The sequence below is a fragment of the Podarcis tiliguerta genome (genome assembly GCF_965153285.1).
Source record: "Podarcis tiliguerta genome assembly, chromosome: 6".
In the NCBI taxonomy this organism is placed as follows: Eukaryota; Metazoa; Chordata; class Lepidosauria; order Squamata; family Lacertidae; genus Podarcis; species Podarcis tiliguerta.
In genome coordinates this window covers 42,410,497-42,438,449 of record NC_139539.1, presented here as the reverse complement: position 1 = coordinate 42,438,449, position 27,953 = coordinate 42,410,497, and the positions used below count along the sequence as shown (strand labels likewise).

Sequence of the window (27,953 nt, the reverse complement as noted above, 5' to 3'; positions counted from 1 at the left end):
ATGAGTTGTGACAGTTTAGTGGCAGTTAAATGGCTTTTCCTAGGGCCTTGAAGTATGTGAGAAGTTTTACCAGAATATCTCTACACTGAGGGCTTCCTTCAGTGTACCTGACAGTAACAGATTTTTCAAATGAGCAAGGATAGTCGGTGCTATATCTGAAAAATGGAGGCCAGTTCCACACATCTCATTATACTTCTCAAGGGGAAAGTATTGGGACATTAGCTGCTTGGATATGAACATTAATTAGTAACCCTTGCCTGAAATCTGCCAAAATAATGCTAGCTGTAAACTTGGTTACCAACTCGGGTCAAGGCCTTGAATAAAATACAGTTTCTCTATTCCTGTGTTGATTATATAGCCTCACAAAGATCATCTGGCAATTTCATACCTTCCAATGTTTCTCCAGTGAAAATAGCAACAGCCCATTCCATCATCATCATCATCATCATAATTTTATTTATACCCTGCCACTCTGGGTGGCTTCCAATATATATAAAAACATAATAAAACATTAAACATTAAAAAAAACCCTTCCCTATGCAGGACTGCCTTCAGATGGCTCAGGTATCGGATAAGTCCATATCCTCCAACATTTTTCCAGTGAAAATAGGGACCTTGGATCAAATCTAAGACTGTCCCTGGAAGACAGGGACACTAGGATGGTCTGCAAGTTTGTTATATTTCTTATAAAAAGCTTGCTTGCTTATTTATTTATTTATTTATTTATTTATTTAAGCATTCATTTAAATATGACTAGAAGTCTGGGTACAAGCAGAATCTTAAGAGTAGAAAAGCACTTAGGTAAGCCATCCTCTAGCTGAAGTCCCATTAGATATTGTGCTGTGTTCTAGCATAGCAGAAACCACACCTTTACCCTTTCCTATGTGACAGCCCTTCAGGTATTTGAAGATTTGCTATCATGTTCCCTCACAGTACACACTTAACGAGATTTTAAAAACATGAAGTGGTTTAGAAATGCTTTTAAATAAATACATGTGGGTATATAAATCTGCTTTCTTCAGACACTTCCAAACTCTGATGTAGCTGAATGCGTCCCTTGGTGTTTATTTACAAAAACCAGCTTGGTGAGAAAGCTTGATTTTTGACAAGTAAGGTCCCAATCCTACACATTCTGGCTTATTCATAACACTTATAGTACTGCTGGGCGGTGTTAGATGTTAAACATTGTGATGTTTCACCAGCCACATTGCGGTTTGGTGCAATACCACGATGTTGAAACAAGCTGCGTTGGCCCCAGCCAGGTAGACGCAGGGTGAAAGTGCCGCACCTTTCGCCACCAGAGCTGGGGCCCTTTCACCCCAGTGCCTCGCAGGCTAGGGCCAATGCAGCTGGCCCAGGCTGCTACTCAGCTGGGGGGGGGGGCTCTCCCTCCCCCCAGCTGAGCGAGCCCTGATGCCTCAACAGCATCAGATTGCTCAGATGGGGTGGGGGGAGGCTTCTTCCACCCATCTGAGCGATGCGGCGCCACAGTAGCATCAGGCTTCGTGCAGCTGTTGTGTAGAAAAAGCCCCCCCCCCCCCAGCTGAGCAATACGGTACTGTTGAAGCGTCGTGGTTGCTCTGATGGGGGGACGGGACGGTTTCACAGAGCCCCCACCCCACTGCCGGCTTTGGCAAGCCAGCGCCGGACTGGGGGCTCCGTTAAATGCAGCTTGTCTCTCCCTCTGCCCCGTATGAGGGCAGACTGCGAAGTCTTTTTCACTCAGCGGTATATCACTGGTGAAACCACCGCTCTTCTGAGTCCCTCTGCTAGCAGCACCCCCTGGATGAAGTTGCGCTGCTAGCAGAGGGACTCAGAAGCGGTGATATACCACTGAGTGAAACCAACTCCTCATACTGGTCCTGGGCGATATATCGATACATCGCCCAAGCCCATCTCACAGAAGCTAATGTTTCTCCTCCCTCCCTCCCCACGCAAACACATTTTAGAACAGAGGCTTATGTTAACTCCTTTAAAAGGCAGAACATCAACAAGCCAAAGGTCTGAGCCTTGAACTTACCCACTGCAGTTAATCAGTAAGCATGGGAATCAAAACTTATTAAAGTCAAATGAAGTATAGTTCATAGATCAGGTTCAATTTGGTTATTAATATGTTAAATTTACTTGCAGTACAAACCATTTTCCGCACATGTTATGAATCAACTTGTCAGATCTTTCTGGGCTCATAGCCAATGGATTGGATTGAAAATACCAAGAAGCTTTTCTAAGTGCCTTAATGTTTAGATATGCAGGCTTAAGAAATGATTGCCTACCAATAAAAATCATATGTAATTAATAGCTTTGGCAGAATTTCTTTGTAGGCAGTGAATAACAGTGATCATTGTATTTCCTTATTATTTGTATAGTTCTAATGTTTCCTAGCAGCTAGAGGTCAATGGATCAAATATAATTAGTGCTGCAAGTCAAAGTAAATATTCTCCAGTCAAACTTATAACTTTCTTTTTTCAGAATAGATGTTTTATATAATTTTTACAACTTTGCCCAAATGCAAATTCTGATTAACAATAGCTTTCTTTTAAATGATCAATCTGCACATAAGTTGGGAGAAAGGTTAACATACAATTCAATGCACCTGGATCCAAAAAGTACTATTTGCATTTTGTTCAGACCAGGAATACAGCATTTCCCCCTCTGACTCTCCAAAAAAGTCCCCTTCCAATCCTGTAAATTAAACATTCTGCCTCACATGCAGTAAAGGCACTACATTTTCAGAGTTTACATTTTGAACTTGCAGCAGAATCCATATATGGGCAGAAATGAAAAGCAGTTGCTACCATGCACTCTTCACTCAGTTAAGTTGGGGCGAAGGAAAGAGAAGTGTTTGATTTTTCCAGTGCTGTATTGAAAAACAAGGAATCACTATGGCAAACCACATTCTGGGCTTCTCTCTCCCCCCCCCCCCCGCCTCCCGCTGTGCCATATGCCACATTATGCACACAGCAGCCTGATTTGCATGTCATAGTAAGCCAAAGTATGGCTTATCAGGGAATGTATGGCTTATTTAGGGAAGTTTTTAATGTTTGGTGCTTTATCGTGTTTTTAATATTCTGTTGGGAGCCTCCCAGAGTGGCTGGGGTAACCCAGCCAGATGGGAGGGGTATAAATAATAAACTATTATTATTAGGACCTCATAGCTGCTTTTCTCTTCCCCAGTCTCTTTTACTGTCAAGCTGCACCGAGTTAGGCCAAGGTTTGACTTACTGCATCATCTGACCTCAAGCTTGTAGTAAGACATTCTCCTCACTAATCAGGAGCTCTATCCAAGGTTTGCTCTTGGTTTACAGATTGTGGCTAGTTGGGCAGAGAGCTGAACCATGGCCCCAGTTACAGAAAACACACTAAGCCAGACTTGGCTCCTCCTCAGGTCTTTTTTTACTTCCATGCCACACTAAGCTAAGGCAAAATGGCTGTCACCTCCACTCTGGGAGTGCAGTAAGCCATGTTTGGGCTTAGTGTGATCTGTGAACCAAAACTGCCTGCACTTACACAAGGCACATCCCTTTTTCCTCAAAATGTGTTTTGGATCACCAAGGGTGGTTGGTACTCTGACTGGCTCTATGCTCCCTACAAAAATTAAAGCAAAATATGCTTTCCCCAAAAAATTACTCCGCTTCCCCGTCAACACATTTCAGGGCAAGAATGTCAATGTTAATGGGCAGAAATGCTCCCATAGTCCTTATGATAACCACTCATTTGCCACAAATAACTCCTACTCTGCCTTCTGCTCCCCCCCCCCCCCCAGTGCCATGCACAATCGTCATATGCTGTATAGTGGTTTCAACAGCACCAGCCCAACAGTACCAAATGTATTGCTATCTCAGCACAAAGGTGGCACAAATTTTCATTACTGGAGCACTGGTACAATGTTTCCTTACCTGCACACTATTACAAAGATCCTGGGGCTGAAGCCTACAGCCTGTTGCTACTACACAGAATAGCACAATACCAGGCTAATACACAAATAGGTCAGGGTGAAGGGGGAGGCAATTGTAAAGCTGGGGGGGGGGAGGTTTACACAGCCAATCCAAATTCTTTATCAAGATTTGGACTCCATTAATAAAGAAGAGAGGGTCCTAGATTAGTTTTTTCTTCTTTTAATTTGGGAAGCTTTAAATGCAGTAAACACAACAAACTGTAGAAGTAACAAAACATAACAAATAAGTTTTAAAACACAAACAAATAAAATAAGGTGAACATGTTAGCTTCTTTAATAAGCATCATTCTTAATATTTTTGAGAACTTTCAAGGTATGCATTTTTTTTTATATCATCTTCAAAAGATAATGATGCCTTGGTGATTTTGACTGAAATCTTGCTCTGTACAAGTTTTGCACTGTCAGGGCTTTTATCTGTTCCAGCAGAAAACATTAGTCAAGAAGGCAGAAGAATTAAGCCCTAAGACTTCAGTGAAATGAACCTAAAGCCCAAACATTTTATTCCTCTCAAATGCTTTTTGAAGATAGTGAGATGCCAATAACTTAAACACAGATAGGCCAACAGATAATTTATCTTGCTTGCTTCAATGAGATTTTACATTTCAACCCAAAATATAAATCTCCTGCAAATTATAGGATAAAATCTATAAAATAGATAACATCTACAACATTAATATGCTAAATTAAAGTTCCTTTAATAAAAGCCATATTAACATATTTTCACTCTCATAGAAATTTCATATTCACTCGTAGCCAGTCAATGAAATTAAGGACCCCCAAAGCCCATTCTCCTATTTCTATGCAATTTCAACCTGTGCTCCTTCAAGATGATTGTTTTCCTCCAGTTTCCACTCAGGGGCAGGAATCTTGCTTCAAGAGTGGGAGGCAGATCTCTGAGATAGCAGTCTAAGGCAAAGTATGCCATTATTATAAGAGAGGCATACCCCTGGAGGTTTGAGATGAGACAGAATTAATTCTACCTCTCTTAGGGAGACAGACTGCATTGATTTAATGGGAAACAATTGCGATCTGGACTACTGGGATGGAACTGCAATTTCAACCGACTATTCAGCAAACTGATTGCTCCCGTGAAATAAGGCCTTACGAAGCTTTCCTCATCTGATTCCTGCGACAGGCCCCTGCTGCTGCTTGCGAATCTTGTTGAAGAGTTCCATGTACTGGACCATTGTGTCAGCCGAGCTGTAGATGCTGTCGTGCTTATTGCCAAACACAGAAGGGATTCCGGGAGCGTGGCTTCCCATGAAGCTTTGCATGAACTCCATTAACAGGTTCCAGCAGTCGTTGGCCACCACACACGGACAGTATTCCACCTGGCAACAGAAACAAAAGCTCTGAAGCAGCCAGCAGCCAACAAGAACTCTCCAGCGGGCAGTTACGATTCCATCCCAACCTCTCAAAAAGCATTATGTTTAGTAGCAGTGGAGAGGCTCACCCATTTTTTGCAAGAAAGATTGCTGGGGGTTAATGGAGATTGCGAAAATCCTGAGGCGCTTGAGAACTTTCAAGCAGACACTCTCAGATTCTAGCTCTATTTAGGGTCGTATCAAACACTGCTGTTTCGTTCAAACAGCAGATTTCTATTTGTACTATGGAAATTTCCTCTCCGTTGCAGCCCCCACCCGTGTACCCTCAAAATCTGCTCCATATGGTTGCGGGGTGCTCCAGAATAGATTTTGGAATCGCATAGTGTGAGGAAAGGGAACTCCCACTGTGCAAACAGAACGCTGGTCAGGCAGCACTGGCTACAACCCTTAAGCTTGTATGGGCTTATCACTGCAAGATTAGAATAAATGCCAAAAGCAAGGGCAAATTCAGTGCCTTTTTGGGGTGGAGTCCAGAATACTGGAAGTGTGAATATTATAAAGCAACCCCCTTCTTTCTGACTCATAGCAATTTTTTATTATTATAAAAAAGCGTAGGACTAAAATTAGCCAAAGTCACAAAACTTTTGCTCATGTCACAAATGTTGTATTAATTCTGGGTTCTGATCAAATCCAGGCTTTGGCAAACCTCTTGGGGGTGGGGAGAAACGGTTCCAAAGCTGAGGAATTGCCAGTAAAGTTACCTCCCTCTAGGATTTTACTGTTCATCCTCAGCAGATGGAGACACAGCTCTCAGCTGATTAGAGACAATTACTGAACCCAGAGGTGGAAGTAGTATCTATACAATATCACTGCAATGCCTAGGTAATTGACAAAGTGACACAGCAAATAAGTACTAGGTACCGTAGCAATATGAAAGTCTCAGCTTTTCAAGCGTATGCCTTTGGTTCTGATCACTGGATCATGTCTTTGGCTGAGATCAACAAGGCCACCTTGTAATTTGTTTTAATTAGCATTCATTGCACAACAAAGGTTTAACGCTACAAATCCAAAAGAAAAACTTTGTGTAGGTTTGTGTACGTAGGTCTATGTTCAGAGCTTGATAACCACTACCCATTCAGTTCTCCATAGGCATTGGATTAGCCTTGTTTAAAAATCAAAACCATGCCTATACAGTGGTACCTCGGGTTAAGAACTTAATTCGTTCTGGAGGTCCGTTCTTAACCTGAAACTGTTCTTAACCTGAGGTACCACTTTAGCTAATGGGGGTTCCCGCTGCTGACACCGTGCAATTTCTATTCTCATCCTGAAGCAATGTTCTTAACCCAAGGTACTATTTCTGGGTTAGTGGAGTCTGTAACCTGAAGCTGTAACCCGAGATACCACTGTAAATCAGCATAAACAACTCAAATATAATTTGTGAATTACACCCTCTCAAATGCACTTTGATTAGTTCAGAACCAAAGACAGCACATCCTGTTCACAGGAAAAAGTTTCATCTGTAAAAAGGATTAGGTCTTTGATAATACTTTTTTAAATTGTTGAAATTTAAAGACCTGTCTGGATTGCTGAGCCAAAGTTTAATTAGTAACACAACCTCCATTCTAACAAATGGATTACACTTTGAGCACAGGTGTAATATGCCAAGAGACTCTCCTGTCAACAATTCTGTTGTAGCATTCTGCGTTAATGGCAGTTTCTGGACCAAGCACAAGGGAAACCCCATGTAGAATGTATTTAAGTAGTGCAGCCTTGAAGTTACCAAGATGACCCAGTGCAGGAATGGTTGCAGCTGTCTGCCCTCTTTGCCACCAAGGACAAGGTTACATACCTGCTCCTTCAGAGGGAGTGCAACCCCATCTGTAGCAGGCAATGGACCAGCTTCTTAGACACAAAAACCACTCGCCCACAGAGCCTTTCTTGCTAGGATTCAGTCTCATCTTATGCCCTCTCATTCAGCCCACCATTGCATCCAGACACTGGCCCAGAATCTTCACTGCCTCTTGCTTTTAATGCTATGGACAACGAGAGCTGAGCGTCACCAGCATATTGATGGCACCTTGCTCCACTTGCCCCAGTGATAGCCCCTAATGGCATCAGAGATAGAAATGGCAAATTCTGAATCTAGCAGTGTAAAAACAGCCACACACACACACACACACACACACACACACACCATTACACTACTCCAAGGCTACTCAACTTCAGTGGCACTGCCATAATTTTCAATTTCATTGTTCTGTATGGGACAATGACAATAAAGATATCGTATATCGTAAACTCCACGTTAGCACTGGTATGCATTAGCTTTTTAAAACATCTTGAGGAAAAGCAGCAGTGGACTCTGCTGGGGCACTGACAACTGCCCAAGGATGTCGCCCCAATGACACCAGGCTTTCCCTCAACTGAAAGAGCTCAGTGACCTCGAGCTGTCAGCTGTCTGAATCTGCTCTGCCAAGAATTGCCCATCCATCCATCCAGTTTTCATTTTTCATGAACTAGGTATATATTCGCCCCCTAAAAAGCTCATGTTATACAATGCCTACAAAACACTCTATGGAGAACAGTTACACAGCTAATGTGCTACAAGTGGTGCTTAGTAAGCTCATTGTAACGGGATCACTTCTTTCAAAGCCTGTGTGCCAAGAAAATCAACCAACTTGTGGACCCTCAGGTTGAAATAGTCACGGCTTTGCACAGAGATAAAAGATCATGAAGGGAAAGAAAGACTTCTCAGCACGTGTGGAGAAAAAATTGAGTACAACATAGCAACTCCCTTTTTGAGATACAACCCCTTAACCAAAGTGGGGTGGGGCGGGGGATATGGGAAGGGTTTGTGTAGGTTTCATGAACTCTGGACCACCCTGGTGCCCTGCCTGTGTGCACACCAAGCTTTAGGCTCTGAGGGGAGAAACCAGGTACTGTTATGTCCTATGGAAGGACTGGGGAACGTGTGGCACTCCAGATGTTGTTGGATTCCAGCTCCCAAGAGCCCCAGTTAGCATGCAGTCCACACCACCTCAAAGGCCCACGAAGACCGTCTCACCTCCTATATACTTATTAGATACGTTTCCTGATTCAGTAAACTGTTTGCTAAACCTGTCCTGAGCTGGAGCCATGTAATATATTACCTCATATGCTGACTTCCCCCCCGTTTGAGGAGCATCCTTACCTCCACAGATATACCACGGGCGCTGGGCCCCATGGTAACAGTGCCAATCTTCACCAAGAAATCGCAGTACTGGTACCGGGTTCCCCGGCTCTCTATCTTGTTCCCTTTGGCATTCTGAAAGAAGCCTTTCAGCTTCACCATCAGCACGTCAAAGTTGGCATCCGCTATGAGGCAAGGACCATTTTCAAAGAGAGCGAAGCAGCTGAGGGGATATTCAGAATTGTGCATCACATACATCAGCTTGGCAGCCTGCCCTGAAACAAGAGCAGCATTACTTTCACCTCAAGGTTGTTATTCCTTCCCTCTTAAGATGCTTTAAAATGAAACATCTGTTACATTTCCCTTTGTCTCTTTGCTGCTTGACAACCACTGGGGCGGTTACAGAATCTCTACGTCGCGCTGGTCGCTGAATGGCTTTTCCAGGCTAGCAAAACACAATCAATGTTATTTTACTTAAAGAACCACGATCTTGAGATAAATGAGCATTTGTTATTTCTATATACTTCAGATACACATCCGCTTAACCTCCTTACAAAAGTACACTCAACAACATTCTTTTACAAGATGGAGAGAAGAGGGGTTCGACTATAATTTGAACTACAACAGTCACTGCAAAAATCTTCAGAAGCCTAATGAATCTATTGTGGCACAGTACTATGCAGAGCACAAGGAACACAAGACCTGGGATTGTATCAAGTGTGGCAGCTCTATTGGCACAATGGACTTCTGCACACACAATAGAGCATCTTCTCCCTCTCTGGTCTCCTCCTCCATGATCTTTGGCTCCCCATGTACCTTCAAAGTCAGCTCCAGAGGGTTGGGGACAGAATAGGGTTGCCACATTTCAAAAAGTAAAAACCAGGACACCCTGAAAGTTGTTGAACTTTTTTTGGACAAACCCAGGGAAGATCCAGACGTATGGCAGCCCTAGGGCAGGAGGACAGGAAGAAGTCCTTCACCAGGAGAGCCCACTCTTCCCTGTCCACCTCTGGTAGGTCAGGGACAGCAGGGGAAAATGCTGCCTTTTAGAACTCCGTGGTACTTCGGTAAGGAACAAAATACGTACAGTGCTTCCAATCCTTCCCCTACCACTGGAGTGGGAGGGGTGGGGGAAATACTGCCCTCAACGTCACCTCTAAAGAGCACATAGAATGTTTTGTCTTCCCAACTCAACTTGGAGTCAAAGACCAAGTTGTAGGGGCTGGGAAGCCACTTCCTGCGGCTTGCTAGGCTGGATCCAGCCCACAGACTAGCCAGCCCTGCATTGTAGCCATGCCCAAGTAGACATTAAGCACTAAGATCTGCATCTCTGTTACACTCCAGAGAAAGTTTGGCAATCCCCTTTAAAATGAATGGATTTGATCAATGGATCAATTCAGTAATAGCAAACGTTGGTCCTACTATACCAGTGGGAATTGTACCAGACAGAAACGATGCTTTTGGTCCCGAATTTGCAGGATTTGGGGTATATTTGTGGCCTATTTCTTTCCAGTTTTGAGTGGTGTGGGTTGTATTAGACTTGTCTTTTATATATGTTTGGAATGGATGTGATTTTAGACTTCATTCTGGTCTGTTTTTATATCTGATTTTAATGTCTGTAATGTAAGTTGGTATGGGTTGTTGTTGTTTTTTAAGGCAAATACAATGATGTGTTAGCAACTGATACAACAGTCCCCTGTGCTGCAACTGTTTTAGGATTCCAAATAAGATGCATCTTTATAACTAATCTAAATGAGGCTTTAGAAATACCTCTTTAAAAAATCACTGCAGGGTTTCTCTCCAGATTAAACTAGTAGTTATACAGGCAGCCTAATCCGATCTATTTTTAATTCAGATGCTCACTGTCACTAGGTTTAATAGGGCTTACTCCCAGATATGCTTACAGTACAGCTCTAGTGGTGTTTTGCTGTTTTTCCTCCACAGTTTTAATGTGCTTAGTGAAAGCTAGGAGTAGGGCATTGATTCAAGCCCTACTGAGGAACAGCAGAAATATATGTATCTCCATGCTAGCAACCATAGATCAAGCCATGTTTATGAACCTGAGGCAAAAGGATGGGCGCCCAAGCACACTGCTGACATCTAGAGGGAAAAATAATTAGGAGAAAGTGGCAAAGAACATTTGCTGGCAATCCAGAACAGCAAACTCCCTGAGCCATATTCCAGGGTGATGAGGAATACACTGAACGTTTCCAAGTTCCTTCAGGAAATCTGGCTCTGTAAAACCTCAGCTCCGCTAATTATCTTCCAGATGAATTTAATTCAGGTCTAACAAGCATCACATAGCTTGTAAAATATGTTTTGCTTAGATTAATGGAACCTTGAATCAATCATTTGTCATTTGGAAGACACAAACATTGCTGAAATGTTCATTTGTCAACAAGTTTTGGTGTAAAAGTTTCTTTCAAAGACTTACTTGCAGGGTTTATCTGATGATGCTAAAAGTGCTTAATGCTAGTGGGTTGGATCCTGACTAATGATGCAAAGGTCCATTGAATTGCAGTCAATGGAACAAGCAAGGATGCTGAAAAGGGTGTGTGTGCGCAAAGAGGTACATCCATACCAGCCCAAAGCCAGTGGACAGTGGGTACATGAGATTTTAGTTTTTTAAGTAAGTCTTGATCCCTTTTAGAACAAATATTATAAAGCAAAATGTATGGGTGTCATTCAAAACCCATTGCTTTGTGAGATATGAACCCACTGTGATCGCTGAGTGCTAGAGAGAAATTTAGATTCATACAACTTGAAGAGAAGACCCCCAAAGTCCTTCCTTCATTGCCCAGTGAAGGGACTTCCTGGGCCATTTTTAGGACTTCCTGGGCCACTTTAAATTTTTCTCTCTAAATTCCTACAATGGAGAAGAAAGTGGTTCATATGAAAGTGATGTTCTCGATATTCCTTAGTAGAGAAGTGATGGTTGCAAAAGATAGCAGCAAAGACAGGAGTTTATGTTCTTTCTGACACAGGTTCAGTTTAATGCCAAAACTGATATTTTTCGGAGTATGTGTATATATTTTTTAAAAAATACCCTGCTAATACAAACACAAATAAAATCAATCATTAGTATATCGATGTTACAGGGGCTAGATACTGTGTTTGAGAAAGCATGAGTTACAGCCCTGCAAAGTACTCCTGTGCTGTCATACTTTTTTTTCTTTTTGCGGGGTGGGGGGGGAGAGAGGAGTAATGTATGACACCCCTGCAGTGTAGTCCAGGACTGTTAGCCAGCCTCTGGATGTGTTGGATTTATGTATTTATTTAGGAAAATGCAGTTAAGGCCACTGTATCAGCTACATGGTATGTGAGAGGAGAATTAATTAAGCTTTTCCATCCTTGGGGGTGGGGGGAAATATGGAGATTCTTGAGGGTGGGTTGTTGCTGCTTGCATAAACACTAAAATGGGTGCACCCGTGTTAAGGGCTCAAATCCTTTTTGGTAAATAAAGAAGAGAATGAACAGTGGCGGTTTGACCTGCTGTAGATTTAAATTGTAGGAAATTAAATGCTTACCTTGATTGCCCATTGTGGAGGGTGCAGTGTGGTACGTTTCGCAGTCTACACAAAAGGTTCCCTGTTTCTCTGCTCCAAGCAGCTCAAGCTTTCTTGTTAAAATTTCAACTGTTTGCTGGACACTCTTCCCCTCCGTCACTGGCATCTGGGAAACACTAATACAGGAGAAAGGATTTCAACAACAACAACAACAAAAAACCTCATTGATCACAGCCACTATGTACTTTAGTTCATTATATGCTACCCAAGGAAGCCCATGTTTGTAACATCTTTATTGTCAATATTAACATAGCACTACCAGTGCATATGACCCCTTTGCAAAGTAGATTATAGTAAAAACAAATTTATGTTGTTATTACAGTGGAACCTCGGGTTACATATGCTTCAGGCTACAGACGCTTCAGGTTACAGACTCCGCTAACCCAGAAATATTACTTCGGGGTTAAGAACTTTGCTTCAGGATGAGAACAGAAATCGTGCAGCAGCGGTGCAGCAGCAGCAGGAGGTCCCATTAGCTAAAGTGGTACTTCAGGTTAAGAACAGTTTCAGGTTAAGAACAGACTTCAAGAACAAATTAAGTTCTTAACCCGAGGTACCACTGTATATCTATTTTTAATTGCTAACTGCTCTGGGATGTTTCATGGGCAGTGATAAACAAGTAAATAAACACAAAAAATTCTCTGCCCCGAGAGGCTTACCATCTAAGTTTCAATAGTGTGGGAGACATACCTGGTTTTTGTAGACTATCACATAATTTATCTAAAGCCACTTTCAAAAACTCAAATAATTAATAAATGGGGACTTATGTATATAGGCTAAACTGACATGGAAGAGTGTGGAGTGTTAACTCAAGCCACAAAAATTATCATACTGTGTGGAATCTGCTTTATAACCAAGAGCATTTTGTAACTACAAATACAGACTTATTAACAGTTACTTGCAATAGTTACAACTAGGAAGACAGACTGGAAACTAGAAGCGAGTTGCTGTTCTCCCACTGGCTGTGTTGATATGCCACAAGTAACTGAGGTACTGCAAGTGTGTGAGTAAACATTTATGGCCTGATAACTTTTATGATGTTATTTGCAAGGCTGTATAAAGAATTTGAATGAGACTGAGAGTGAGGTAGACCAGACAAAATCTGCTTGCTTCAGATGTTTTCCTACACACCTTGAATGTGCCATGCACTAGGTATCACTGGCAATGAGGCGCAAAACTAAACACATTGACAATAATTTATTCAGTTGGTTGTCAAAGCTGGTAGACGTACACACACACACACACTTGTAATGGTGTATTAGTGAAGAAACATACATTTAGCATAGCACGATTTTTACCATTTAAAAAATGTTGTATGGCGGGTACAGGTTGTTAGAAGAGAAATAAGGTACACAGTGTTTTTTCTTTGTTTTGAACCTGCCCATTTACTAAGATTATCACACAAGGGCCTATCTGAGAGCCCCAACTTTGAAGCATAGACAAGACCTTCTCATGAGCATATGCCCAGGTTGAGGAAGAAATATTTGCTTGACACCTCTCTTTTTTTGCTAATGTTGGTCCCAAGGTAAAACGGTTTTATTTTGAAAGAGCTTTTCATCATAGATAGCATAAGGATGCTCTTGTTGTTTATATTTACTAGTTTTTGAGACTGATGTGTTGCATTTGGTTTGTTTTTCCTTTATGTACCACTGGGAGGAACGCAGAGAGAAGAAACACCATGGTGCCCCTTTAGCAGCAAATCCAGATGCCTTCATCTGCCCCACCTGCGATAAAACATGTCTCTCCCTTATCGGTCTCTAAAGCCACATCTGGCACTGTAACTCTCCAGTGGTCCTGCCCTTACATGAAAAGAAGCTCAGTGCAGCAACAGTATCATGAAAACACTGTCATGAAAATTATTTTTAAAAAGTAAAAAACGTTCTAGTTTTTCTAAAAATAGTTTAAAAACAATAGTATTATCTCAGCTAATGATTTCAGGATTTCCAGGAACAGTATCTTTCAGCCATCCATTGGCTCAGTAAAGAGGAATCTTTTCAAATTCCTCCTAAAAATCAATAATGAGGGAGGGCATTTCACAGGTGGGGAGCTGCCACTGAGAAGGCCCTGAAATGAATCAACAACAAGCCAACAGCCCCCAGTTGTGGCACTAGCTGCTTCAATATGTATATTTTAAATATTTTTTATTGCTGTCTATATTTTTACATCATTCTCCTGTAAACTAGTGTGGAAAGGCTAGCTATTTTAAATGAATTAGGGTGCAATCCAAACCACAACCAGTGCCTGTCCCCCTCAAGCAGGTGGGGGAAAGAAGGGGGCAACTTGCTGTGGCAGCCTGAAGCTAGCCAGCAATCAGGCTCAATTCTGTCATGTGATGGCAGTGGGGCTGTTTTTGGATCCAGCTCAGCCCTTTCCCAGAACTTCAAGGAGGCTTGGATTGCTATGCCCGTAATACTGGACTCTCTGGATTCTCACAGGGATAAAATGGGGGAAGAGAACTGTGTTTACCACTAACAAACAGCACTTGCCACATTGGAAGAAAGGTGGACTTGCAATAAAATACAAAAAATCTGTAATTTATATATCTAAGGGTAAGTCAACAGCAATAATTGACCAGATCCCACATGGCCCTTTGTTAAGACTTCATTGTCAATTGTCTTCTCCCTTTTTATCTCCTGCCTTGAGTTTCCACCTAGGTTTAGAGGATGTGTTGCTAATGGGGCAACCTAGCCAGATGGGCAGGGTATTATTATTATTGAATCCAGGGAAGGGATGCGGTGAAGCTGTGGTGGTACCAGCAAGCACATGCTTGCCTGCATCCAGCCTCTAATGTCAATATGCTCTATTGTTTTTAACACTCAATTGGAAGCCGCCCAGAGTGGCTGGGGAAACTCAGCCAGATGGGTGGGGTATAAATAAATTATTTATTTTATTATTATTATTATTATTATTATTGTTGTTGTTGTTGTTGTTGTTGTTGTTGCATCCACCCAAGGATGATGACATGAGATCAGCTCGCAGAATCCTGACTCTCTGCGTCCTTCATCTTCTCAGCCTGAATGACACAAACTGATCTCCTCTCTCATAATCAGGCAACTGCCTCGGCTATTGCAACAACCCCCAGTTTGCGGAGACACGCAATTCGTTCACACAGCCAGGTCACCTACCTATACCCTCCCCGCTGCGGAAGGCGTCTCAACGGCAATTGCATCTATTTGAACAACCCTGCCTCCCGCTGCTGCTGCTTCACGAGCATCTTGACTCGCCTTGTCTTTAAAGCGCCGGTAACCCAATTCTACTACAAAACCCGCCGTTCGCGTGTTCACACGTTACAGTTCTAAAACCTATCCTTCCCCAACTCCTTTTCGAAGTCTTTTCGGCTACTGATCGTCTCCCAAGCACCATCAACCTGCTACAAACTCTGCGGCAGCATTCTGCAAATGAATCAATACCCGAGTCAAAATGCCGTACCAGGTGACTCCCATGCTTCCGACGGCCTCCAAGAGAGACTGGGGTAGTCCTTGCAAAAGAAAAAGAAAGAAAGATCGATCGCGGTTCCAAGGCGCTTCCCTCTTGCCCTTTTAAATGCGTGCAGAGAATGGTCTTCGGGGCGTCTGCACAGGAACCTCCTTGCCGGAACAGGGACGAAGAAACAGCCTCGCCTTCCACGCTCTCACAGAAGAAAGCCAAAAGGAAGTGATGCAACCGAGCTGAGAAAGGCCCCATCCAGAACCAGCCACCTGGTGCTCCAAGCAGGTAATGCAGAAGCATCGTCCAGAGAGGAGCAATGGGCATCTATGAAGCCATCCTGCCAGATGGAGATCCGGGTCTGGATCAGTACCTGGATGAAATGGGACCAGAAGGAAACCCCCCACGGTGGAAAAAAGACGGATTTTTATTTTTTAATTTAAAAATGTAATAAATAAGCGCTACAGCTATAAACCGTAGTATGTGGGATTTTGGTCTGCAAAGCCAAACCAGTTTCAGCGCCAGCTCTAACCTGCGATGATATTTCAGGGTTGTGTTGTTGCCATGCGCTCCAGCTTCACACCCCACCTACACTGGGAGTATTCCTACATCGCAGGGTTGTTGTCAAGCCCCCAACGTCAACACCACAGAGCTGTTGTGGATGGCATGTGTTTTCTCCGCCTTGGCTTGAAGCATGGATCTGTAGTGTGAGGACAGGGGGCTGCATCGCCACGGAAGTTTGAACAGGCAGAGTGATTCATATGGGGGATTTTCCTTTGAGGGGGAGGATGCACCAAATAAGCTCTCCATCAGCAAGGGAAAGCACGCCCGACTTTGCCGCGGCCATTTGCCCCAGAGCAGACAGCGCAGCGCCGCCAGCGCGAGATCCCGGGATTCCGCCATTGATTGCTATGGGCAGCTGTCACTTCCGGCCCCGAGGGGCATTTTAAAATGGCTTCTCTGAGCAGAAACTAAGAGGGGTGGCCCACACTTAGGCAAACTCACAAAGACTCACTTAAAGAATAACACAGTATTTATTTGTATTTTTTTAAAAAAAACATATTTTTATATTAAAGATTTATTGGTTTTCAAAAGTATGTGCAATGTCTCTTTTTTCAAGTTACATTTTCTACAGATCAGTTTAATCTGTTGAGACATTAGTGTTACATTAGGAAGAAAAGGGGGAAAGAGGTGAAGGGGGGCATGGTGAGTGGGGGTGGGGTGGGGTGGGGTGGCAATCCTTCTATTCTACTTAATGTATGTGTGAGGTTTTGTGTCAGCGTCGCTTGTGCTATTTACTATTCGCTTGTGTTCCAAGCCCAACCTCTCTCACCACCAAAGGAGACTAACACAATTTATTTGACCGTCAGCTTTCGCCATAAGCAGTGAGGCTTACTATGCCTCAATAGCTGGGGATGCCGCAAGAATCTCTGCTGTAGAGTTCAACGGGAGCCTGGAAACCCCCTATCCGGGCAACGACGCGTCTCTCTGCATTCATAGCTCTGTAGTGGGAAGGGTTTCCCACGAGCGCGCATGCGCTTTGCAACTGCCCCTCCTCACACGTGTGCCGGCTCTTCAGCTGCGGGGGGCACCATGCCGAAGGTGAAGCGCTCGAGGGGCTCCGGCGGGGCGGCGAAGGCGGCGTCCGTTCCGCTGGCCGAGCAGATCCTCCAGGGCGACTCCGTGAAGCCCGTGACGAGGGTGAAGCGCCGGGGCAAAGCGGGGAAGCATGGCGGCGGCGAGGACGAGTACGTGGACGAGAAGCTCTCCCGGAGGATCCTGGAACAGGCTCGGATCCAGCAAGAGGAGCTGGAGGCCGAGCACGGCGCCGCGGGCGCAGGCGAGCCCGAGAAGGCGAAGACCACCGTCCTGGGTGAGCGTCGCGTGGGCTCGCCGGGGTCTCTTCTTTGCTGGGCCGCAGCTCAGAGGGGGCGGGGGGGGTCACTTGCTTTGCTTAACTCCAAAGTGGGGCTGGGAAGGACCCCTCTCTGAGCGCCAGCCCCGCTTGGTTCCCTCCAGGTGTCGCTGGGCTGCAACATCTGCTCTTGCTATGCTATCCCTGAAGGAGCGTCTCCACCCCTATCATTCAGCCGGGACACTGAGGTCCTCCTCCGAGGGTCTTTTGCTGATTCCTTCACTGCGAGAAGTGAGGTTGCAGGGAACCAGGCAAAGGGTCTTCTCCGTAGTGGCGCCCACCCTGTGGAACGCCCTCCCAACAGATGTCAAGGAAATAAACAACTGCAGTCATACCTCGGGTTACAGACGCTTCAGGTTGTGTTTTTTTGGGTTACGGACTGCCGAAACCTGGAAGTACCATAATGGGTTACTTCTGGGTTTCAGCGGTCGCACATGCACAGAAGTGCTAAATCGCGCTTTGCGCGTGACAGAAGCACCGAATCGCAACCCGCAGATGTGCTGCTGCGGGTTGCAAACGTGCATCCCACATGGATCACATTTGCAACCTGAGTGTCCACTGTATCTGACTTTTGGAAGACATCTGAAGGCAGCCCTGTTTAGGAAAGCTGGAATCCACAAGCATAGAATCATAGAGTTGGAAGAGGACACAAGGGCCATCGAGTCCAACCCCCTGCCAAGCAGGAAACACCATCAGAGCACTCCTGACATATGGTTGTCAAGCCTCTGCTTAAAGACCTCCAAAGAAGGAGACTCCACCACACTCCTTGGCAGCAAATTCCACTGTCAAACAGCTCTTACTGTCAGGAAGTTCTTCCTAATGTTTAGGTGGAATCTTCTTTCTTGTAGTTTGGATCCATTGCTCCGTGTCCGCTTCTCTGGAGCAGCAGAAAACAACCTTTCTCCCTCCTCTATGTGACATCCTTTTATATATTTGAACATGGCTATCATATCACCCCTTAACCTCCTCTTCTCCAGGCTAAACATGCCCAGCTCCCTTAGCCGTTCCTCATAAGGCATCGTTTCCAGGCCTTTGACCATTTTGGTTGCCCTCCTCTGGACACAATTAATGTCTGATGTTTTACTGTATTTTTAATATTTTGTTGGAAGCTGCCCAGAGTGGCTGGGCGTGACATAAATAATAAATTATTATTATTATTATTATTTTATTTATTTATTTATTTATCATAGATGGGGCTGGTGGAAGTTGTAGCTTATAAAGCTCTGGGAGGCCTGTAGACAAACCCAATAGGCAGTGCTTAGTGGCCAGAAAATGCTAACCCACTTGGTTGGGGGAGGAACAGAAAAAAGTGACGAGAGAATGGGAAACAGATAATTTTTGGAATAGAGTTGGATATTGGTTTGAGGTTTACCCTCCAGAGCAGGAGAAAACGAACTTGCTCCATCTTCCATGTGACAGCCCTTTAGATATTTGAAGAAGGAGCATTTCATACTTAAGTGCTTTGTTGCAGGTTCCACGTGTTATAGTTATAATTCTTTTTTGTTAAGTTTCCGAGACCTGAAAGAAATAGCTGCATAGGAAGCTGTATTGTACTAAGAGACCATTGTTCCATCTTGCTCAGTATTTTTGACAGCAACTGGCAGTGGCTGTCTAGGGTTTCTGACAGGGGACATTCCCAGCCTTATTTAGTGATGCCAAATATCAAACCAGGGCAGACGCTCTACCACTAAGCCAGGATTTATTTATTCTGATAACAAACCTGTATTTGTTCTACTCTTTCCAGGACCTGCCTCAAAGGACAGAGATTCAGATACAGATGATGATGAATGGCCAACACTGGAGCAAGCTGCAGCCATGGGGAAGGGAGAGTATTGTGATGAGGTAACTGTGAATCCAGAGGATGAAAAAGCCATTGAGATGTTCATGAACAAGAATCCACCACTGAGGTAAACACTGGAGTGCTCAAATCCTGGCAGTTGCTTAGACTTTATTTTTTATGTTGTAGTATTTATAGATTGCTTAGTGGTAAAAAGTTAGACATGGAAAGCAAGTTGACAAACAAAAATAGAAATCATATCAGCAGATACACACACACACACACACACACACACATATACATACACATTATACATGTCAACTTTACATGTCTGGGTAGGCTTCCCTAAACATAAATGTTTTTAGCAGGTGATAAATCACTATACAGAGAAGGTACTTGCTTAATGTCAATGGGCAGGGAGTTCCATAGTGTAAGGAACCAAAATTTCAAGACGGAAGTACCTACAAGCACAGAATGGACATTGTGTGGGACTTGTAAAAGTGCCTGGGTGACCATATGTGGAGTAAGGCTGTTAATGTTTTTGTCTCTGAGTGAATTGAGCTTGAATTAGGCTGTGTTGTTGGACAGCCATCTGGTAGGGAAGATGTATGTATACTCTTTCCCTTACCCCCTTGTCCATTCTCATTTATACAGTTTTTAAGAATGTGTAATGTCCTACTTCTTCTATGACAGTTATCCAATGTAAAATTAATTGTGAACCATTTCCTTTCTGGAAGGGGATTAACGCTCGTTGAACTGTGTACAGGACTGTAAAACTATTTGAAATTGTTAGGCTTCTAGATGACTAAGTTATCTTTGCTGTATGGTTTTACCTCCACCCCCCACCCTGAGTTTCATCACTTCAATGAGCCCTGGGTGCAAGTCCCTATTTTGTATTGGTTATACCTGAGAGGGTTCTGAGTGAAGAAAGAGAATATGAGAGAGTTTCACAGTGGTTGTTTTCCTTCCTTATGATCATTTGTGGTGTTGTATGTGCCTGTAGTACATGCAGATAGTCCATGAGTGGAGAAACTTTGACTCTCCAGAAGTTGCTGTACTGCAGTTTCCATCAGCCCCAGAAAGCATGGCCAATGGCCAGGGATGATTGGAGTTGTAGTTCAGCAACATCTGGAGGGGCAAAGGTTGCCCACCTCTGATAGAGTTCCACTTAAGCTGGTAGTCTCTGTACACACAGCAGATCTTGGTGCTGCTTTCTGAAGCCAGTGACATCCCGGCAACAACTGCAGTCTTATGAAGGGGAATTAAAACTTGTTGTCAAGCTGTGTACAGGAAAAATATTTGATTTTTTTAGGCCCCCAGGTGACTAGGTACCTTGTGTTTTTCTATATCGGACTATCTGCACATTTTTGCTAATGTATGCAGAGAAGGGAACAATTGAGTAGAAGCCATTTAGTATTACAGTGATACTTTTATGTGTGAACTGACCCTTAACACAATATCTCATCTAAGAATTCTGGCACTGCTTTGCTTATGGAACTGGCATGATTTCATCAGATTCTCAGCAATAAGTAAAGCAAGCTAGCACCCAAGGATACTTTTCAATTCTGTTTTTGTTTTTGTTTTAACCAGCAGATGGTGCTTTAGTTATTATTTTAGGCATGCCGTCTTTGATACTGCACGAATAGCAGGAAGCCCAATTTTCAGCCCATCTGTTTGGCATGCCCAGTAATGACCCAGTTTCCTTTCTCCAAGATTGGAATGCAGAGCAGGAACCTATGGCCCTCATATGACTTACCCAAGTTAGAATTTCTTCATGCAAAATAGATTTGGGCTGACACCTCTCTTTTGGCATCATGCTATTTTTGTGAATTGAAATTTTAATTTAACCTTTAAAACTTTTGATAGCTGCCCATTCTTGTTGTCAATATCTTCATTGAGCTAGAACCCCAAGATCTTGTTCCTCAGCAGATGCCTGTTGCCACCTTCAGTCTTATTTGTATTGCACAGCAGCCTTTTTCACTGAACAGTACCCGTATGGCAGACAGTTCACTTAGCAAAGGTGGGTAGCCATGTGAGCAAGGGATATCACATGTGGAAACTTCGTCTCCCCTGTTAAACGCTAGGCTGGGAATCAATCTTATTGTTGCCTCTGCTGCTTTGATTTGCCAATGAGCTTTCTAAGTTCCCTGATCCATATTGTTTCCTCTGGATACCCATTAGGCGCACCTTGGCAGACATTATCATGGAGAAGATCACTGAGAAGCAGACAGAGGTGGAAACTGTGATGTCCGAAATATCTGGTCGGCCCATGCCACAGCTTAATCCCCGTGTTCTGGAAGTCTACAAGGGTGTCAAAGAAGTAAGAGTAATGCTACTTCTGTGCAAATAGGTGTGTGTACTTCTGCACACATCAAGTTGGACTTAGTCCAGCTGCTGCAGCGTTTAGAAATCTTAGTTTAGGGCAACTCTTTGCTTGCTCTGATTTACCACCCATAGCATGATCGGTGTGGGTGGGGAACAGCTAATGGCTATGTTTCCATACTGGCACTATAGGTTAAGATGATGCATTATACGTATGAATATTAACTAGAATTTGTTTCCATGCTGATAAACTGGTACAGATTTTGCTAGTATGCGGAAAACTCAGAATATCCTATCTGAATGCTTCTTAAAATACATTCACTGAAGATCTCTTAAACAATGGGTATAAACCCTGGAATAAAGTAGCTTTGTCTTCCTGTCATTCACCCCCCCCCCCATTTCTTTTTCAGGTGCTGTCAAAATATAGGAGTGGGAAACTGCCTAAAGCATTCAAGATCATCCCAGCCTTGTCCAACTGGGAGCAGATCCTGTATATCACAGAGCCTGAAACGTGGACAGCAGCTGCCATGTACCAGGCAACAAGGTAGGACTCCATCTATGACACTGCAGGGAATAATGTGTTGTCTTGAAGGTTTCATCCTGCCCCATCCCATGAGCTGCCACAATTCCTCTGATTCTTGCTTTTTGCTCTGCTCATCCTGCAGTAGGTCGAATAGCCAAAATACAGCACTATGCAGCAGATGAGTCCTTATGTTCAATGACCTACAGAAATGAAAGTCCTTGTTTCAATAATACTGATACTTATTTCTGCAATATCACTGACCTACACATGGGAAAAGTAAATGTGTGGATTGATTACAGAGCAATTCGTGTTTATATTTCTAATAGCTCCTTTTCTTTCATTTGGGGATCGTAGCACTACACTTCACTTTTTAATGCATGCACATACACATCACCCTGTGCTTAAGTTTGCTGCTTTTCAGAAGTGGAAAACCCCCCCATCATATTCCTGGGCACGAGATCAGATTCTGCCCCCTGCTCCACTCCCCAGTGTGTGAGCAGTCAGGTTGCTTTGATCTCACCACCAGCACCCCTCCTCCCATCTACTCAACTACTCCTGCCCAGTATTGCAGTTGATGAGGCTCCTCTTGTAAAAAGAAACCTGTTATTTGACAAAGCGTATCCAAGCAGGAACAAAGAGAATATGCAATGTCTGATTAAAAAATGACCTTTCTATCTGTGGCAGCGTTTGAATGACCCTTGTCTAAACGAACTGTTAAGAAACTAGCAGAAAGGTACGAATTGTTGTAAGAAAGTATTAGAAAGTACAGAAAGAGTAAGGTAATAATAAGTACATTCATTCCCAGAAAGTTTATATGCATCGAGAAATGATAGGAAGTCTATTCTATGTTAGCAAAAAGATAGGAAAAAAGAGATTGCATAAATTTAATTTAAGATTATTAGTACACGATTGTTTTCATCTTGGTATATTGTGTATGTTATCTATGCATTTCAGTAAAGTATAATGGGGAGGGGAGACCTTTCTAGCACCATCTCTTTCAGCCAGGAGGACCTAAAACAGAGCATTAGCACCCAGAGCTCTTAAGATACAACACAGTGGGCCCTGGGAGGAAGCCACAAGTGTAAATGCATCTGATGCTTGTTCCGTGTTCTCTCGGAGAGAGAACTTTGGTTCCTCTTCCTCTTTGGTGATACACAGTGCAGTGTGCAGCTCTGGCGAAAGACACAGGCCATTCCTAAAACGAATCTCCTCTTACACATAAGCCATTAGGAATTGGTGTTGGTGGTGCATGGCTAGTTGCCTGACTCTGATATATCTTGCATGGACATCTCTTTTCTTTTTTATGAGAACAAAATAATTTAAGGATCTGGCTTTTTGTGTGTGCTGCTATCCTTGTTTCGGATTGTATTTTTATTTTATACCGTTGTAATTTGCCACTCTATTTGGTAAAGAGGAACCAAAACTGTGAAGGGTTAGGTTGAAAAGGCAGCATAGAAACGTGTAGATAAATAAAAATGATTCCGCAGCCGCAAAAGCTTGAAGTATAAAGTCAAGATGGGGGGTGGGGGTGGCAAGGTGGAATGCTGCAGTAATACATGGGTTGCATAATGCAAGCACAAGGAGGGAAGTTGACCAGTTCTCCAACTATCCTAACTCAGGTTGCTTCTCTTTTTCTCCATTTCCACCCTCTCTCCCCAAATGCCTTTGTTCCTTTCCCTAGGATCTTTTCCTCTAACCTCAAAGAGAGGATGGCCCAGAGGTTCTACAATCTGGTGCTTCTCCCGCGAGTCAGAGATGACATTGCTGAATATAAGCGCCTCAACTTCCATCTTTACATGGCGTTGAAGAAGGCCTTGTTCAAACCTGGAGCCTGGTTCAAAGGTGAGTGGAAAGTTGACCTTGGAGGACGAATACATGGAAATGAGGTTTATCCAGGGGTTCATATATTTTGCTATAATAACACAAGTGCCTGCTGGATCAGGTCAACGACCCATCGGGTCCAGCATCCTGTTCTCACAGTGGCTACCCAGAGGCCTGAAAGAAACCCTCAAGCAGAATCTCAACCCAAGAGCCCTCTCCCCTCCTGTGGTTTCCAGCAGCTGGCATTTGGAAGCTTTGCTGCCTCTGGAACACAATTCACGGTAGCTGAAAATTATCAAAATATGCACTTGATAAATACAGTGGTGCCCCGCAAGACGAAATTAATTCATTCTGTGAGTTTTTTCGTTCTACGAGTTTTTTTGTCTTGCGAAGCACCAATGTGTATTGACGGTTTCCCATAGGAATGCATTGGCGGTTTAAAAAAAATAGGTGCAAGACGTTTCGTCTTGCGATCCAAGCCCATAGGGAAATCCGTCTTGCGAAGCAACTCAGAAAATGGAAAACTCTTTCGTCTTGCGAGTTTTTTGTCTTCCGAGGCATTCGTCTTGCGGGGCACCACTGTATGCATTTTCAACCCCAAATACAGAATGGAATTATGAGTGAAATCATTACCAACCTGACTGCTCAGTCCTGTCCCCATCCCCCCAAGTTGGCAGTTTTCTCTCTGACAGGCTCCAGTCCCAGATGTAAGACAGGAGAGGAGGAAAGCCTCAAGGGGAAGCTGCTTCTGGGGTTGGTGAATTATTCTTAAACTTGATTTTATTGATAAATAATACTGAACTGTGCAGAGGTGTTGTTAGTGTGGTATGTGTGTGTTGCATATTCTTAGATGCGAAAGGTTCCTCTAGACGTGAAAGAACTGAATGTTCCCCCCCCCCTTAAAAAATAGTTTTAGCCTTTGATGAAACACTTTCTGTGTCTGTATAAGAGATGACTATATGATGCTCCTCATCTCCCCAGGGATCCTCCTCCCCATATGTGAGTCAGGAACATGCACACTTCGAGAAGCCATCATTGTGGGCAGCATCCTCACCAAGTGCTCCATCCCTGTCCTTCACTCCGGGTAAGAAGAGAGAGGCTAATTTTGAGGTGGAAGGGAAATTGCACTAATGATAGCAATAATAAATAATTTTATTATTTATACCCCACCCGTCTGGCTGTGTTTCCCCAGCCACTCTGGAATGGTAGGACTGGATAGACTTTCCTGCCTTTTCTCCCATGCATCTCTCTCCCCCCCCCCCCGGGGGGGGGGTCAGAAACACCTTTGCTGTCTTGGGGAAAGTCTTCCTAAGCCTGCATGGGCTTCCCCATTACAGATTGTATTCTGAACCCACGCTTGTAGCTGGGCAGTGTGACTATCAAAGGAACCTGCCAGACAGTACTTAACTAAACTGTGGCAATTTCCTTGTGTCACTTTTTCTCTTCCCTTGGCTTTCATGAATGGAGGGTCATCCATTGATGTGGACCTGCAACAAAGCTTCATTTGCTCCTCCTGCTTTTCTTCCCCTCCTCCACCCCCACAGGGCTGCTATGCTAAAGATTGCTGAGATGGAGTACAGTGGCGCCAATAGCATCTTTCTCCGCCTGCTCATTGACAAGAAGTACGCCTTGCCTTTCCGCGTGGTGGATGCCCTGGTCTTTCACTTCCTCGCCTTCCGGACGGACCGACGCACCCTGCCTGTCCTCTGGCACCAGTGCCTCCTGACCTTTGCCCAGCGATACAAAGAGGACCTGTCCTCAGAGCAGAAAGAAGCCCTCTTAGAGCTGCTGAAGTTTCACAGCCACCCCCAGATCTCTCCAGAGATCCGCAGGGAGCTAGTGAACTCCAAGTGCCGGGATGTGGAGGGGATGCAGCCAGTGGCAATGGAGTGAACGGAGGATGGGAAGGGGGACTCCACAGATTGTGATCACAGCAGAACTTCTGAGTCAAAGGCAGCTGCTGGTTTGAACTTGAAGCTACAGCACGCTGCTGAACAAATAGGGTTTGTACCCTCACTGCTTTGATCCACAGAAGCCTTATTTATGCAGGGTTGAAAGTATTTGTAAGCCCTCTGCCCCCTTTTGACTCAACATGCATACATGGTGATTAGAAACCAGCATCCCTTCCATGAGAAATGGGTCCCCCTTTTTGCGATAGAGCTGCTGTTAAAGGGCTGCAGTGACTACTTGCCCCTTTTGAGGTCCTGGTGGATGCTGATCAACAGCAGGGAGATAAACTGTTGAGCTGCAGATTAGTAGGGAGGAAAGAGCATCTACCAACTGCAGGGGGTTGTCATTGCTCTGTAGGATCTGGCCTCCAATGGAAATACTGGTAGTCAAGAATCTTACCCTTTTACAGCAGGGGGGACCAGTCTTGGTGGCCCATGAGCTGTATCCAGCCTTTCTGGCCGGTTTGGCTCAGAGGTGGCATCTGGCATGTTGCTGCTGGTCTCGCAGGGGCTGTTGGGTTGACCCTTCTGTGATGAATGTGGGCTGCGTTGCTTTTGAGGGTGACACAACCCGTGCCACACATTGTGCCTGAAAGCCATAAACTCCCGAACTGGCCGTCCACTTGCCTTTCCTGGTTGTCAGTTGGGGAAAACTGCATTGGGGTGGGAAGCCTCTGGCCCTCCAGATGTTGTAGGAATCCCCACATCCCATTTGCTCCAGCCAATGTTGCAAATTGCCGTGTATGGTGGGAGTTGTAGTCCAGCTACATCTAGAGGGCCATAGGCTCCCCAACCTTGAGCTAGGCCTAAGCTGTTTCTCTGAACAAGTCTTTGGAAAACCATCTTACACCCAGCTCAGCACAACTTGCCTGAGGCTTGTATGCTGCCTCTGAGCTGGGCTGTCTCCAGCACTGGAATAGAGAGATGCTCCAGGGATCTTTTGTGATGATATGAAGTCACCTCAGGTGTTGGGGTTGGGCTGCTCAACCCCCACATAGCTAGACTGGCTGAGGAAGACTTGGACCCCTGGAACAAGTTTGCCATTGCCAAATGAGATGCACCGAGTCCCTGCTGTCCCATCCTCTGTTAATTTGATGCTCTTCCTATTGTTTTCCCATATAAGCAGCAGCCATCATGTATGTCATCAGGTTACTGCAGCTGAGCACCCCATATTCTCGTCTCTTTCTCTAGGTAAATGTTCATAGCTAAATCTGTCAACTGGGTATTTATACATTTGAAGGTTAGATTTTTGGCTTTCTGGGTTTCTAAGGCTATTCATAGTACAGCTCTAAAAATAAAGGCATGCTAGAGCTTGGTTAATGCCCATACTGCTGGTATATAAACCCAAATGAGGTGCCTAAGTTTGAAATTACACACAATGCCCAGAATAAATATCTGAGTAACCAGCAACCTTTTTTCAGAAAAGTTATTAATTAAATTTGTATATTGTCCTTCATCCAAAGAGCACAGGCCAGTTCACAATAGAAAAATACACAAGGAGAACACAAAATACATAATAAAACAAAAGCAAGCCAATAATCCTGCTCTCACAAACACATTTAAAAGGCCATGGAATGCTAATCAGATAAAGGCCTGTTTAGAGAGAAAGGTTTTGATCTGGCACCAAAAAATGTGTAATGAAGACACCAGGCGAACCTCCATGGGGACAGCATTCCACAAATGGGGAGCCACCACAGAAAAGGCCCGTTCTTGTACTGCCACCTTCTGGACCTTTCGTGGAGGGGAAACATGAAGAAGGGCCTCAGATGATGATCACAAGAATCCCAGGTTGGTTCATGTGGGGAGAGGCAGTCCTTGAGGTATTGCAATCCTGAGCTGTTTTAAGGCGCTATATGTCAAAACCAGCACTTTGAATTGGGCCCAGAAATTAATTGGCAGCCAGTGGTCTGGCCAGGATTGGTGTAATATGCTCAATACGTATATTGCTGTGACAGAATATATGTGTAAAGAGCCCTGGATGTTCCAGTATAGAATACATATGGAGCATACATAGCTCTTCAACCACATCTCCAGGTGCAAGGAGTTTTGCATGTTGCATTTTTGCCTGTCACACAACTGTTCAAGGTGAAGGATCTCCACTGGAGGCTTGTGGCTCAAAGCTCTTGCCTATTCCTTCCTCTGAGGGAGGAGAGAAGTGCCTCTTCAAAAGATGGTGTTTTCTTCCTGCACCATTAAATGCAATTG

General features: G+C 44.1%; 2 protein-coding genes across 3 annotated transcripts; one reads left to right on the top strand and one right to left on the bottom strand.

Annotated features, from left to right (window-relative positions):
• Window positions 1–437: 437 nt before the first annotated feature.
• On the bottom strand, window positions 438–16,338 carry MED20 (mediator complex subunit 20). Of its 2 annotated transcripts, none has more exons than XM_083445939.1 (4): window positions 15,445–16,338; window positions 11,977–12,131; window positions 8,471–8,724; window positions 438–5,286 (listed from the first exon to the last, which is right to left on the bottom strand). In XM_083445939.1, the coding sequence occupies exons 1-4, from the start codon at window positions 15,456–15,458 to the stop codon at window positions 5,071–5,073; spliced, it is 639 nt and encodes a 212-aa protein (XP_083302065.1). In that variant the 5' UTR covers window positions 15,459–16,338; the 3' UTR covers window positions 438–5,070. The 2 variants fall into 2 exon arrangements, with proteins under 2 accessions (XP_083302065.1, XP_083302066.1); XM_083445940.1 differs by having other exon boundaries at window positions 4,207–5,286; window positions 8,471–8,719; window positions 15,445–15,855.
• A 621-nt stretch (window positions 16,339–16,959) lies between these two features.
• Window positions 16,960–27,158, top strand: BYSL (bystin like). The gene is made up of 7 exons (XM_083445575.1): window positions 16,960–17,314; window positions 19,101–19,263; window positions 21,315–21,453; window positions 21,866–21,999; window positions 23,660–23,820; window positions 24,781–24,883; window positions 25,344–27,158. The coding sequence occupies exons 1-7, from the start codon at window positions 16,975–16,977 to the stop codon at window positions 25,690–25,692; spliced, it is 1,389 nt and encodes a 462-aa protein (XP_083301701.1). The 5' UTR covers window positions 16,960–16,974; the 3' UTR covers window positions 25,693–27,158.
• The last annotated feature ends 795 nt before the right edge of the window (window positions 27,159–27,953 follow it).